The 14,041-nt window shown below is 40.8% G+C and overlaps 2 protein-coding genes across 3 annotated transcripts; both read left to right on the top strand.

Moving 5' to 3' along the window:
- The first annotated feature begins 2,189 nt into the window (after positions 1-2,189).
- Positions 2,190-7,366, top strand: LOC108941882 (membrane-spanning 4-domains subfamily A member 4A). Its single transcript, XM_018764781.2, has 7 exons — positions 2,190-2,318; positions 3,535-3,758; positions 3,936-4,034; positions 4,796-4,852; positions 5,943-6,110; positions 6,403-6,522; positions 6,817-7,366. The coding sequence occupies exons 2-7, from the start codon at positions 3,558-3,560 to the stop codon at positions 6,925-6,927; spliced, it is 756 nt and encodes a 251-aa protein (XP_018620297.1). The 5' UTR covers positions 2,190-2,318; positions 3,535-3,557; the 3' UTR covers positions 6,928-7,366.
- Positions 7,367-7,491: 125 nt separating this feature from the next.
- On the top strand, positions 7,492-12,102 carry nudt17 (nudix (nucleoside diphosphate linked moiety X)-type motif 17). 2 transcript variants are annotated; one of them, XM_018764793.2, is made up of 9 exons: positions 7,492-7,849; positions 8,220-8,303; positions 8,612-8,737; positions 9,207-9,390; positions 9,472-9,497; positions 9,606-9,698; positions 10,323-10,421; positions 10,600-10,736; positions 11,277-12,101. In XM_018764793.2, exons 1-9 carry the CDS (start codon positions 7,697-7,699, stop codon positions 11,485-11,487), a joined length of 1,113 nt encoding a protein of 370 aa, XP_018620309.2. In that variant the 5' UTR covers positions 7,492-7,696; the 3' UTR covers positions 11,488-12,101. The 2 variants fall into 2 exon arrangements, with proteins under 2 accessions (XP_018620309.2, XP_018620310.2); XM_018764794.2 differs by lacking the exon at positions 7,492-7,849 and adding an exon at positions 7,856-8,000 and having other exon boundaries at positions 11,277-12,102.
- Positions 12,103-14,041: the final 1,939 nt, after the last annotated feature.

Genomic DNA, 14,041 nt, shown 5'->3' with positions numbered 1-14,041 from the left:
TTACCAATTCACCTGAAGCATGTCTTCAGACTGTAGGAGAAAACTAGTGCCAAGAGAAACCCACACCAACATGGGGAGAACAAGGAAACTCCAGACAAACTGAGCCAACCCACATCCAATCCCACAGCCCAGGAGCTGTGAGGCACCAGTGCTACCACTGGGCAAACACATATTAAGGAATCCCATTCAAGTTATGAATCTAAACTACTGGCTGGCTAGGACCCGTATAGTCCTAGCCAGCCAGTAGTTTAGATTCATGTATAGAAACTTTATCACAATTCAATGAAAAAAAAAATTAATAAACTCCACATCTTAGCTTCCCTCTTTAATGAATTATACTCTTATGTTAACCTATTAGAAGCCTACTGTCAGCTTGTGGACAGTGTGCCCTTAGACCCTATGACCCCTCCCAGGGTACAGGTCATCAACAAGAGTCCATAAGACCATGAAAAATTGAACTTTATTTGACTGTTTTAAATTGAACTGCGAAATAAGTTTCTGTCGTAGTACATTTTAAAACTTTGCTGTAAAAAAGGCTACTGCTTTGCAGATCCTTCATTTTAACACAAATCGATACACAATTCTTTACATGTACATTTATTTAGCTGCTGCTTTTCTCTAAAGCGACTTACAATGATTGATCCATTTATCTAATTTGAGTCATTTTTACTTTTTCAGTCCGGAGTGGGTGCCTTGCTCAGAGGTGCTACAAGTTGAGGGATGCAAGCCCACACCCTACAAGTCCAAGGACAGCCTCTCTAACTGTTATATAACCTGCTGTCCCTTCTTTTTGAGCCTATGGTCATTATCAGTGCTTGACATGGTAAGACTCTAATGTACAGACGCATCATTTTGGCTTCCAAATTATTTGTCCCACTGGCAGAGTTTTAGAAACATTCATACACATATTGTATTTAGACCTGGAAAAATGTTTGTTTTTATCACTGGGTTCAGTTTGTCTGAGTTTTATCTGCTGACCTGCAAGGTAATCTTTACATATAGTACACCAAATTATCGTAACGCTGGCCAACAGCGTGGAACGGTAACAAGGACTCTTGCGACGACTGAAGTAAAATATTTTATTAATAGAATCGAGATTCAGCCAAGTGATACACGGAATTTTGCCAGCAATAGGAAGTCACAAAGTGCTTTGAAGTACTGCCCGAAGAGAACAAATTAACGTCCAGAGAGGCCCTTGTCCGTCGCATGGTCAGGGCTCATGAACCAATCAGGTATGAAAGAAAAGAAAAGAAAAGAAAAGAAAAAAGAACACTTTAGTAAAGTGTGAGAACTAGAAACATGTTTTATCATGAATTCTTAACAATCATGAAAGACTATGAAACACTAGACATCCAAAAACTAGAAGATAACTAGAAGATATGGCAACAAGCCATACAAAAATACATAGAGGACTAATTTAGCGCTGGTTAGGAAGTTGATCCCGGGTCCGTTTTGATACTGCTGCCCACAGAGGCAGACAAGGAGCAAAACTAACTAGACGGAACAAGTTAGGATTTTCCAGAGGGAAATGTTTTGCTAAGCTGACCAGTGTTCCGTTCTAGATGCCCTTTCCAGAGCTTCCACAACAGCAATCCTAATGTGAGCCCATAATGTTTGTGTATAACTCCTCTGAGAACCACTGGCAATATTTCTGGATCCTGAGCACCGGGTAACTTGTTACGCCCTTACTGTAATACCTTTATACCAGTGTAATTGCCAAGATGGCCTACTAAGTGGCACAGCGAGTAGCGCTGCTGCGTGTGAGGATGTTGGTTTGATCCCCGCTCAGTCTGCGTGGAGTCTGCACGTTCTCCCCCGTGTCTGCGTGGGTTTCTCTGGGTGCTCCCGTTTCCTCCCACAGTCCAAAGATATACTGTTCAGGTTCACCCATAGTGTGTGAGTGACAGAGAGAGTGTGTTTCACTGATGTATGGATGAGTGAGCCAGTCCAGTGTAAGTAGTGTAAGTCACTGCAGCGAATAAGGTGTGTGGGCTGATAACAGTACAGAGTTCATTGGAAGTTACTTTGGAGAAAAGGGTCTCCTAAATAAATAAATGTACGCAGAGTGAGGAAAAAAAGTTAAAAACATCACGCTCATAGCCAGAGCAAAGTAAGAGTTACGTGAGGCTGCGAAGGAAGGAATTTCTGTTTTTACAGTCATGGATCCGGAAGCAGATTTTTCCCGAAAGCTGTCGCGAGGTTACTACAGGTCACTGGTAGCGTCGGCCGGACTTAGAGCGAATCACGTAGCGGGAGGGAGCTTTTCGCCTCTCGCCTCTCGCCTCTCGCCTAAAGGACACAACGCACCATTCTGCCTGGTAGGTGTGCAGGGCTCTCCGGACACTTACTTGGTGTTTGTGAAGCTTATTTGAAAGGGCGGTTACGTCAGCGAAATGGTGGCCTTCGCGCTCCAACACACACACACAGCGTCCACTTCGTCTCCTGCTGCGAAACAGCAGGACGAAAACAACGAACAAGCCAGCTTGTTGTTGCTACAAGTTCCTTTACTACTACCGCAATAACGTTTTGGTTACACCATCATCATTCCACGTATGGTCTTAACACTGTTAATAATAATAATAATAATATTATTAACCCGTTGCTCCTCGTGTACGGTGTAGCAGATCCAGACGTACTCGTAGTACCCAATGGCAACTGTCACATAAATCATGTGATGGAAGCACTTCTTGGGTTCTGCTGTGCTGTGGGACTCCTGCAGTTTCCAACTTTGTGTGTGTGTTTGACAAGAGTTGTGCGCTTCCATTTGCTGCGATAAACATGAAACCTTTTGTCAAACAGGCAGGCGTGTGTGTCTCGTTACATGAGACAATGAGCTCTGGACCGTCAGCTTCTTCAAGACACAACAGGTTCTCCTGACTTTCTAACAGAGAGGCCTAAGTTTCTGGGTTTCCTTACTGTAGGCGCTCAGCCTGGGCCTCTCCAGCTTCCTTTAACAACAATGGCGCGGGTCATCATTCTTTTATTATCTTGCTTACAGCCCTGGTTTAAGGTCCACCTTATTTAATTTATTGGTTGAACTAAGGCTTGATGATCCAACCTTTGTGAATATAAGGTGTATAACTGGGAAAGTAGCTCTTCGTAGGCGGTACGTAGGGCTCTACGTGTCGATGCTGGGTTCTCGGTTGTCATAAATCCATTGATGTGATTTAAACAAGTACGGTTAAGAGTCGGAGAGGCGATCCTGAGAATCGAACTCATGCGCGGGTTTATTGTCGGGTAGCCCAACAGAGTCAGCGATGTCCAGAGACCCTGGAAATACAAAGTGGATTTCAGATGTACTGCATTGGATGTTCTCTTCACTGGTAAAAGGAAGTTTCTGGGAGCTCTGCACTTCAGTACTATCAGTTTGTACTTGGAAACTATACATTGTGTAATACATAAGTACATTTTCGAAAGTATTTTTACGGAAATGTTGTTTAATACAGAAGCATTTCTTGTCAAAGCCTTCATATTTAAATCCCCCCCCCCGTGTTTCTTTTATTATGAATTACCATATTTGGTTTTGTTTTCCAGTGCTGAGTCCTCAACAGCAAAAGATGTCCACCTCTATAAGCAAAGTCAATGGACTTGTGGTGGTCACCCACATCTTTCCTCAAGGAGAGGAGTCTAAAGACTCCATAGCAATGACATCGGCTCCTTGTAAAATGGAGCGAGCTCTGAATGCGGAGCCCGAGGGTCAGGTGCCAGTCGTTGCAATGACAAAACAGTTCCTCAGAGGTCAGCCCATACCACTTGGAGTAAGTAAACATTAACTTTGTCTTTGATTTCATTGCTTTGAGTCATTCTTTAGATTTGATTGGACCTCTTGAATATGTAAATAAAAATGTTGGAAAATAATTCTCGATCCAACTTTTGCCTGTCTTCATCACCCTTATGTTTCCTCTTCCGTTTTCCTTTGCTTTCTCTTTGAAAAGACTGTCCAGATCTGTATTGGATTTGTGACAATGGCCATTGGCCTGGTTGGAATTCTCACCTTCTTCCATGGACTGATACCAGTAATCGCTGGAGCAACGGTACGTTTTTTACACTAGTAGTCAAAGTTTTCCAGGCCTGTTCGCAACCAAGAACATCAGGCACTTGACAAGATTTTTGGCTGTTCTGTGCACCATAAGACAGTGTTTAGATCTGGTGTGTGTGACTATGGCTTTCTAATATCGTATCAAACTTTTGCAGGTACATCAGCATTGTGTAGCAAAACCTGTTTCTGTTGTTCTCCTTTCGTGTACAGTAGATTGGCAGTTTACTGAAGTATTTGGGGATTGACACAACATATTTTGAGAAATCTCATGTAACTTTAATGATATTAAATTTTGAGGGATATGGTACCATATGCTTGAGCTTACATAAAACAATAACAGTACATTAAATGAGAAATGTGTAAAACAAATTGTAATTGCCTATAAAATAAATCTGTTCAAAATAATACAGTCAATACGTGACAGTAGAACACCATAGAACATAAACCCAGTGAGAAAGGGCAGGCTGTATGAAGAGGTATCTCAAAGTGTACGATGAGATCGAGGGTTGAAGCAGGCTCATTAGCTACTTCATTTGCACTGTGGTACATTCAGCATGATTCATGTATGGAAAACCACCTTGTCTGTATTTTTTTTTTGCCAAAAAAATACCACGTCCCATGTAAACCTGAGACCACATAATATGAAGCATGCATTGTATCTAGCATATCAGATTTATTAACTTTTTAACTGTGTTTTGAACCTTGTATTGTCCATTAAACTTGTTAAATTTCTTTAGTAACATCCTTGCTTTATAGTTTGTAATTTCAGGAGTCGTAACTGTTGCCTCACACAAGGGAAATAGTGCCAGTCTGGTAAGTCAAACGAGTGGTCATTTTCGATTGCCTGCTGTTGCTGAACAGTAATGTTGGCAAGGTATTTTTACTTAAAGAAATGTTCTTATACAGTACTAATTAACATACCAGTATGTATATCAAAAATAAAAATTTTGTAAAAATGTGACTATTCAGATTTATTATAAAAAATAACGTTCTGTTAGGCATAGCTGTTCAGAGTTTGCATATAGTTTTTGATAATTTAGAAGCCGGCATGGTGGCACAGCGAGTGGCGCTGCTGTCTCACAGAGAATGTGGGTTGGATCCCTGTTCAGACTGTGTTGAGTTTGTATGTTCTCCCCATGTCTGCATGGGTTTCCTCCCACAGACATGCTGTTCAGGTTTCCCTATAGTGTGAGTGACACAGAGAGAGTGCGTTTCACTGATGTATGGATGAGTGACCCAGTGTAGGTAGTGTATCTAGCAGTGTAAGTCACCTTGGTGAATAAGGTATGTGGGCTGATAACACTACATAGAGTTCATTGGAAGTCGCTTTGGAGATTTGCTAAGTAAATAACCGTAAATGTAAGCCCAGTTTAATTTGTTCTCATTAAGATCTTTATTCCATGAGGACAAGAGGACGAGAAGTTGCTGACCACTAATACAACACCTGTAAAGGCACCTTATTCACTTAAAAGTTGTCAACCGTGCATCATGCAATGGTTCTTTCGTGCTTAATTTTCATCATTATTTGGTTAGATCCGTTGTGCTAGGACAATGTAGAAGATATATTGTTGACTTATGCATTACTAATCTTTCTGGTAGGAGTCTAGGTTTTTGGCCCAGTAGCATAGTGATAAATGTGCATAGTACAAGTAGCATAGAGGTTAGAGTTGTTGCCTTTGGACACAAATGTCACAGGTTCAATCCCCACCATTGTAGTACCCTTGAACAGGTTACTTACCGTAAATTGCTTCAGTAATATTACCCAGCTGTATAAATGGGTAAGTAACTGTAGGTACGCTAATGTTGTAAGTTGCTTTGGAGAAAAGCACCAGCTAAATGAATAAATGCAATAAAAGCATGTGCCTCTTTCAACCAGGACTGTGTCTGTTGTCCTCCTCCCCAGATCAAAGGAACACTGGCTATGAACCTTCTAAGTGTTGTGATGGCAGTGGCCGGTGTGGTGTTCTTCTGTATGATGCTGAGTGAGAGTCCACATATTATTGAATGCCCTGATATATACAGGTACTCCTCATCATCCTGGGAATGCAGGGAATTGTCATGGCAAAAAATGGTAAGCACAGCAACTAGCAATGGTCAGATTCCCCCCCCCCCCCCCTTATTTTTTACAGTTTCAGTTTTTGCATACATTTATGATGTTAGTAGAATTTATAGGTACTTTTTTATTGAAATTTGCAAATTTGGCCATTTGAAGTCTCATTTTTCAAAACTCATAACAGTGGTTAATCCAGCAGTGTTTATCATGTTAAGTGGATACTGTGAGCATTTAACGTTAAGTTGGTTTTCTGATTGAAAGTTTTGATTAACTTAGTTTTTTTTTTTTTTTTTTTAAATATGTAATCCAGCAATTCCTATATGGCATTAATGGGCTGCTGCTGGTCATGAGTGTGCTGGAGGCCTGTGTTGCTCTCTCACTTTGTGTGTTTTCCTGCATGGCCATCCACCAAGCCTCAAGCAGTCAGCAGGTAAGAAGAACCACTGACAGGACTTCTCATTGTTATTCTTAATAGAAAAAGCTAAGTCAGTCTATTGGCACAATTAAAGGAAAGCTTCCCTGACCTCCTGCAAGATTTGAGCAAATGTATCCCGCCAGAGAAAAACAAATAAATAGCTGAGCGTTAAAAATGGACAGGTATCGGTGTTAAACGGGTCTGGCACAGTGACATGAACCTCCAGGTATTTGATTCCGTGGCACATAAGGACCTGTAGATGCTGCTGTTTATTTTTATCACCATATTCCTTCTCTCCGAATGGCCCAGGTGGTGGTGATTGAGAAAGGGCTTGCGGAGTCAGCTTCTATCAGTGGCAGTGACGTGGCTCTGCTGGGCAGTGAGGGTGATCTTGGGTCCGCCCCTACCTGCGTGGCCTGAGGACAAATAAGGAGCCATTTCTGAAACCACTTCTTTTAACTTTCTGCAGCATGTCTTATTTACCAGGACAGGTTCTATATCAAGGTGGCTTTTTGTTTTTGCTCTCTTTCACATAATCTTTAAGCTTTAAGTAATCTGTCACAGAATTGTCTTTGGCACATTTATATATTCACACTTTAAAATACAACTTTCTCTTATAGTGTGACGACTATTGGCTGCAGAGTCAGTGTGGCTTTTTTCCTGTATCATTGAATGGATTAATTTTGTAAACCATAAATGCACAAATAAAAGTTATGTCTACATGCATTATTTTCTTATACCTTTTTGGATAAATTTATATATGGCCTGAAAGGCTTGTGTTTAATAACAGTAATAAAAAAAACTTTTTTTTGTATTTTGCATACATGACTTAAAGAGACAACATCCACCTGAGCAACTGTCTCGGCTGAAATTCCTTGTCGATTAAAAAAAAAAAATCCCACTAATGTATGAAATCCACAAAAATTATGCGAACGGTTACAAGAAAGAGTAAAAATTCCTTTTATTTCACATAAAATACACGTTTTTATGAGTATTACGGTCTAGGAATACTGTTACGATTGTTCCATAGCGTATCTGCTTTCACAGATATGTCGATGAAGCAATTCGTTATAATTATAATCTTATGATCGTTTTCCTGTTATTAAATAAGGGAGGACGGTCCCGCCTACTCCAGTGATACTACCCATGATCCTTTGGAAGAGGGGGCGGGAATTGGTGACGTAAATTAATGCGCAATTTCTGTTTGCCCAATTATATCGGGCCGTTCACTGTCACAGTGCTGCAGGGGTGTCGCAACTACTGCGCGTTTTACCTTTGGCCGCTTCCAGAAAATGAAGAAGGAAATCAATTTATGAGTTGTTTACAGTTGATATTAGCCAAAGTATGTTTAAATTTGCATTTCGCATGTCTGATAAAACCACATCGCAGCTTGTTACATACATTTATTTATTTTAGCGGACCAAAAGCAACGTATGCGATCGGACGATGAGAAATTACTAAATTCAAATTATCATCATCATGGTTCGCGAGGTGTACGTACTACTGTACTGTACTGTAAATATCTAATTATTTACCGATAGCTTTGTTGACTTTTAAAAACAAACTTGAAGACTTGTTGTTCACAGTAGCAATGTCCAGCTAAGCGATGTCATTTCCGTGGATTCCACGGTCCTGTGAGGTAAATAGTTATTGAAAATGGGGAACTGACACTGACTGTATCCGGGTGGTAAAACACTGTGTTTTTCCCATAGCTCAAAAGCATGGAGAGGGTGACGAGGGTTCTGGTGCACTTGTCGAAGGAAAACACCGTTCCTCAGTGTGCCCAGTTTGTGCAGGTCAGCTGTGTATAGTATACCTCTAATAATATGGTAATTTTTTTCATAACGGCACAGTAAAATATACTATACTAACTATAGTATTTAAGTATGTAGTACTACTAGTGTGTAGTCAACTGTCTTCATTATTTTTGTTTCTTTGCCTTCTTATGCCTGTGTTCAATCAAGTGCTCATTGTCACTGCGTGAGAAGAGGAGTGCGCTATAAAAAAATTGGATTGAATTGAATTGAATTGAATCGAATGGAATTAAATATACTAGTGACTAGTGTTCCGCTCTCACTGTTCTGTTCATGGCTCTCTCTGGCAGAGTGTAACAGGACATTTCACCGACCGCCACAAGGACCAGGTGCAAGTCGGCTGCTGTCTGGACGACAATCGCTTCATAGTGTACGAGCAGTGTGAGGGGAGAGGAGGCGCTGGAGTGGTGCTGAAGGTGAGCGCTCGGTTAAAGCGTACGCAAGGGGCCGGTCGGCCAGTAGGGGGCGCGCCGATTAAAGCCACCTCTCGCTTAAAGGGCCCGGGTTCGCATCACACTTCCTGCCAGAGTTCCCTGGAGCAAGGTGCTTACCCTGAAATGATGCAGTAAAAAAATTGTCCAGCTGTATCGATGGGTAGTAGCTCAGTATACGAAACAATTGTTGAGTGAGTAATTTTGGAGAAAAAAGTGTCAGCTAAATGAATAAAATTGCTCGTGACTAAAGATGGCTTGCACTGTCCGCAATTTGTAAGAAGCGGAGCGAAAAGTAATTGTGTACCTGTGCTTAGCTTGACTGAAAGGCACTTTATAGCAAGTATGAAATGCGTAGCAAATGATTTTTGTGTTATTTGTGTTATTTCTCTTGTTAGTTTTGTTATCCTGCAAGACAGTGCCGTAAAGCTGCATGACTCTTGTTTCTTCCAAGAGGGCTTCCTTTTGCCCTTTGAAGCACCTGTCGAAACCGGAAGCTGCCGCACTCCCGGTTGAAGTCCGGAAGCGTGGGGTGGATGTTGGCGTCGCTGTCCTCCTGCAGTCAGCCGATCGGAGGCTGCTGCTCACCAGACGCGCTTCTGGTCTCAGGATTTTCCCCAATGTGTGGGTCCCACCAGGTATGACAGCTTTGTACGTGCCCTTGCTTTCTTTGCTCATGACCGGTAGCTCTGGGTGAATTGCTTCATTTTGCCTTTCAGGTGGACATGTGGAACTTGATGAAAAGGTATAGCTTCATTAATACATGCCTAGTTATTCACTCATAACATTTTTTTTTTTAATTATCCATGTGTAGTACTTCATGTTTTGTGTATTTCCTTTCTTTTTTTTCTAGCTTCTGGATGCAGGGCTGAGGGAGCTCAGGGAGGAGACTGGTTTGAAGCTGAACCCTGGGGACATCTCCTCTCAGCTACTTGGGCTGTGGGAGGTATGTGGAGTCACTGAGTATGATCACAAACGCTACAGTGCCAATCCATTTGTCCACTACATTCCTTGATTGTAATTGGAGCAGTGCAAGGACAGGGGCATTTGGCTCTTGTCAACATGTCCTAGATGGTTGGTACTGCCGTACCTTTCCATCACATGGCTTAGTCCTCAGTGGACATCTTCCCGTGGATGAGATGACCCATGGGACAGTTGGCAGCATAGTGGTTAGAGCTGCTGCTTTTGGACCCAAAGATCGCAGATTGTAATGCCACCTCCAGCTGTGGTGCTCTTGAGCTGAGTATTTGCTCTAAGTTGGTCTAGTAAAATTTCCCAGCTGTACAAATGGGTAATTGTAGGTAGCCTAAACTTTTAAGTCGCTTTGGAGAAAAGCGTCAGAAATGTAAATGATATAATGTGGCTTACAGTTTTACAGCTGTTAGCGATGAATCGTGTTTGATGAAGCAGGATGAATTGGACTTACACAGAGAAAAGCTTCTTGTCACAATAAGTTTAAATTTTTACACTGTGTCCTGGTATTCCTGTCAAATAGTATTTGACCACTTTAATGTTGTTGGTTTCTAAACACAGAGTGAAGTCCGATGTGATTTGTTGTCTTTTTCTTCAGTCAGTGTATCCCCCCATGCTCTCAAGAGGATTGCCCCAAAGACATCACATCGTCACATACATGCTTTTACACACCTCGCTAACACATCTAGAGCTTCAGGTATGCTATGTGTTTGTCTATCCAAATTTCTGAAAGCACCTATTCTAATGGTTTTAAAGGCGATGGCGGGGAATCCAAAGCTTGGCTGACGTTTGTGTTTTTTTTATGATGTTTAAATCAGACCCTTTCATTCCCTGAAAGGTCCATGCCTCTGAATGCTTCTCCTCTCCTCCCTCAGGCGGCTTTACAGCCCGAGCCTGCAGAGGTCAGCGGTTGTGTGTGGGTGGACACTGACATTGTCAAGGCCATTGTGTCTGCTGTAGATGGAGCGGAGGATCCTGAGACATTACCACCAAATCTGCCACAAACTGTGAGGTACAATGCATTTGTTGGATCGTGTCGCAGTTTGTACCTCGTGTTTTTATGTGACACCTTATTCACAATTTCAGTATTGTGTTCAACAAGGTACTTTCAGTGTATTGGTGCAAGTTGGCTTTCTTATTGTCACCTATGAGACATTTTGTTCTTCGCTGCCCACAAGGCACCCAATTACACTGATTTCCATCTATTCTTATGCATGAATGTCTGTATGTTTTATGAATGTTCTTCATGCATATGTGATTTAGCACTGTCTGTATTTCTGTCTTAAACAGTATTCATTTTACCAATTCAACAGATTTGGTTTCATTCCACATACCCTGTCATCAGCTTTTATTTTTCTCCTTGCTGTACTTGATATGTGTGCTATATCCTAGTCTTTGCCAGTATGAATCCTTGTATGGTTCTGGGCTTTAGTCTGTACTCATTGGGACCATCTCCATGTCTCCAAGTTGCACACTCCCCTTTGTATCAGTGAAGGTGCTCCAGTCTGTGACTGTTTAACTGCACAAACTCAAAGTTCCCGTTGCATTTCAGTGTGACTGAGGTCTTCCCAGACGGCACGCTCGGTGTTTCGGCTCTGCCCCTGTCTGTCTTATGCAACCGGGCTCCGGCAGATGGAGAGGATGTGGAGCGGGTCAGCACCGGTACAAAATTTGCCCTGGAGCTGTGGCTGCAAACTCTGGAACTACAGAAGCAGCATTCTGTCTGTGAGGAAGGCAGGAGACGCACAGGTCAGGGGCCTTGATAAGTGTGGCTCTGGAATATGAAAGCTGTGACTTCGCAGACTGGACCATCACATGCGCCTTATCCAGTTTGCCTCAGTCTCCATGTGTTCAGGATGTCTCTTTCAGGGTGCTCCTATCACTGCTGCCTATGCCTTGTGCACCATCGGTAAACTAACAGCTAGGCTGAATTCTACAGTTTTCCATTTTTGGCATTTGTTTAAGAAAATAAAAGTTGTAAACGGGTGAAGGTGAAAAAGCATTTCTGATTTAGAGCCATTAGAATCAAGGGTGCAAAAATGACAGGTATTATTGAAAATGAAAATTCTAACGTGATATCGGATGTTTTATGGTATCAAAAACAAGCACTAAAGGTAAAAAAAAAAAGTAAATTTTTTTAAGATTTTCCATCTAAATTGATGTAAAAACTAAACATTTTTTTCATTAAACTAAGTATTGTTCAGGGAGTATGATCATCTACCAGGGTAAGTGCCTACTGATGCTTCATATTTGTAACAGTGCAGATTGGCTTAACATAAATTCATGCTGTCTTACTTGATCTGGTATTACCTTTATTTTTGACAATCTGAAGGTTCAATAAATGTTTGTCCCTGAAATCCAAATGCTTAATTCATGTATGAATTAATTTCAGTAACCAAAAAGTAAGTTATATATTTATATATTTCTCTGAGATGTACGTTGCTTTAGAGAAAAACATCTAAGTTAATACTATAAACGTATATATAAAATACCTGATTTGAAAATATTTTATAGTATTATATAATCCATAGAATATAACACTGTATTTCATTTTTAAGTTATTTTATCTTTGAGGATCTTAGGAGTTCCTTTAGAGGTCTTTGTCACTTTGGTCTCCTTGGCACTTTGGTATTAGCAGTATGAGTCACAGTGGTACATCGATACCAACAGAAGTGTTTTTATTATCGCATTATAATTTTAATTGCACATATGTTTGAGGAAAGCTATAATTATTTTAAAATGTATATCATTAATAAGCTATTTTTTTTTTGAAGAAGAAGACTATTCACTTATTTGGACCCGTTAAAGAATATATGCAGTGACCACTGCAGATGCTTTTGAGTATTAAATGTTCTAGATAAAAGATTAGTTTTTAGAATGTGAAGAGCTGTAAAAGTCCATGTGTGTGTAAAGAACGATGACCATGAGAATGGAATCAGAAAATGTGACGGACAGATCTGGAGATGTGAAGCCTGGGTTGTAAGCGGTCCACATGTACTCTTAAGACTGGGTGAAACAAGGAAAATGGAAAGAAAGTAAAAAAGTATTTAGAGGTCTTTGAAGAAGTGGCAGCTCTAATTTTATAACTAACATCTCTTTGGAACAGTTTGGGTTTGTGAACAGAAATGAGCTTGTCTGGGCCTCTTATAAGAAGATTGCCTGCAAATCATACTATAAAAAAGTCACGTTCATCCTGTTTTCAGATAGTACCTGAGAAATGCAGGATAGGTTTAAACAGGGCATGTGCTTTCACCTCTCAGGTGTCAGCAGGGAGGTCTCACTCCCGCCCTTGGAAGCAGTGTGAACACACACAGGCAAGGTATCAAGCTGTCTACCTTAGTTTATAAAGTGTGCCGTTATTTATTCATAAAGCTGATACTTCTTTCCGTAGAAATTCTGTACAGCTGACTAATTTCCACTAAACCATTTCAAGTGCGGGCGCTACAACAGGAGCAGGCGCTTCGAGTGAAAATCAGTTGCTCAGTCCATAAATAAAACATTAATAATATATAACATCAATAGTAACTTGTCAACAAGGAGAAACCTCTATCCTGTGGGTGTGTTTGCTTCAGGTTTTGAGCTTTGATATATGAATATATGTCATTTGACGTAATATTTTCAGTTGGGTTTTCTTCTTTGCGCATGAGCTTTTGAAAGCAGTCCATTTATTCAAGATGTTTACTAACCTTGTGTGCTAACCTACTTGTCAAATGGGTGTTAAAAAATTGCAGTTTGTTTTATCCCATTTTATAGGCAAAGTATTTTCTTTTGTGTTATTTTCCCATTTTGATTGTGTCACAGGCCGTCATACAGCCAAGCCCTTACACTAGAAGAAAAAATATCACAATAAGCATAATCAGGCAAAAGTTAATTTAATAGTATCACCTGTAAGTATTGTCCCGAGTACTGTCACGCTTACTGCTTCCTTAGCGCTTTATTAATTTTAGGTACGGAAGTGTCCAATGGTTCAGTATTAATGATGTCAGAATCTATGTCCTCCTCCTCCATGCCTTCTAAATACCGTATGGGAAATCAGCCTAGTTTTATTTTATTGTCCTCAAATGACATTCAGTATAACTAGGGGTCGGAGTCAAACAGTTTCTGTTAGTTAATCTTTGCCGCTGTTGCTGTTTTTCAGAGGAAGACAAAGAAAGGAACCTTTTGTTTGTATCTAGAGTAACATGATTAGATTCACCACTGTTTTTCAAGGCTGAAGACTGTAACAGATGGGATAGAATATTCCGTCCCCCAGATGAGGTATTTGCTTTTGGAGTCCAGACCGGAACGACCCACGCGTTCTGCAGGCGTACTCAGTCA

The sequence above is a fragment of the Scleropages formosus genome, chromosome 18 (assembly GCF_900964775.1).
Source record: "Scleropages formosus chromosome 18, fSclFor1.1, whole genome shotgun sequence".
NCBI classification, from domain to species: domain Eukaryota; kingdom Metazoa; phylum Chordata; class Actinopteri; order Osteoglossiformes; family Osteoglossidae; genus Scleropages; species Scleropages formosus.
This window is presented reverse-complemented; position numbering and strand designations above follow the sequence as displayed.

What these genes read in the sequence shown, in the direction of transcription:
- LOC108941882 (XM_018764781.2), top strand. Translation starts at nt 3,558, where the DNA reads ATGTCCACCTCTATAAGCAAAGTCAATGGACTTGTGGTGGTCACCCAC. An exon ending in CAGTAATCGCTGGAGCAACG is followed by an intron (nt 4,035 to 4,795) that starts GTACGTTTTTTA and finishes CTTGCTTTATAG; the next exon opens with TTTGTAATTTCAGGAGTCGT. An exon ending in AAGCCTCAAGCAGTCAGCAG is followed by an intron (nt 6,523 to 6,816) that starts GTAAGAAGAACC and finishes CGAATGGCCCAG; the next exon opens with GTGGTGGTGATTGAGAAAGG.
- nudt17 (XM_018764793.2), top strand. Translation starts at nt 7,697, where the DNA reads ATGCGCAATTTCTGTTTGCCCAATTATATCGGGCCGTTCACTGTCACA. An exon ending in AGTGTGCCCAGTTTGTGCAG is followed by an intron (nt 8,304 to 8,611) that starts GTCAGCTGTGTA and finishes TCTCTCTGGCAG; the next exon opens with AGTGTAACAGGACATTTCAC. An exon ending in CAATGTGTGGGTCCCACCAG is followed by an intron (nt 9,391 to 9,471) that starts GTATGACAGCTT and finishes TTTGCCTTTCAG; the next exon opens with GTGGACATGTGGAACTTGAT.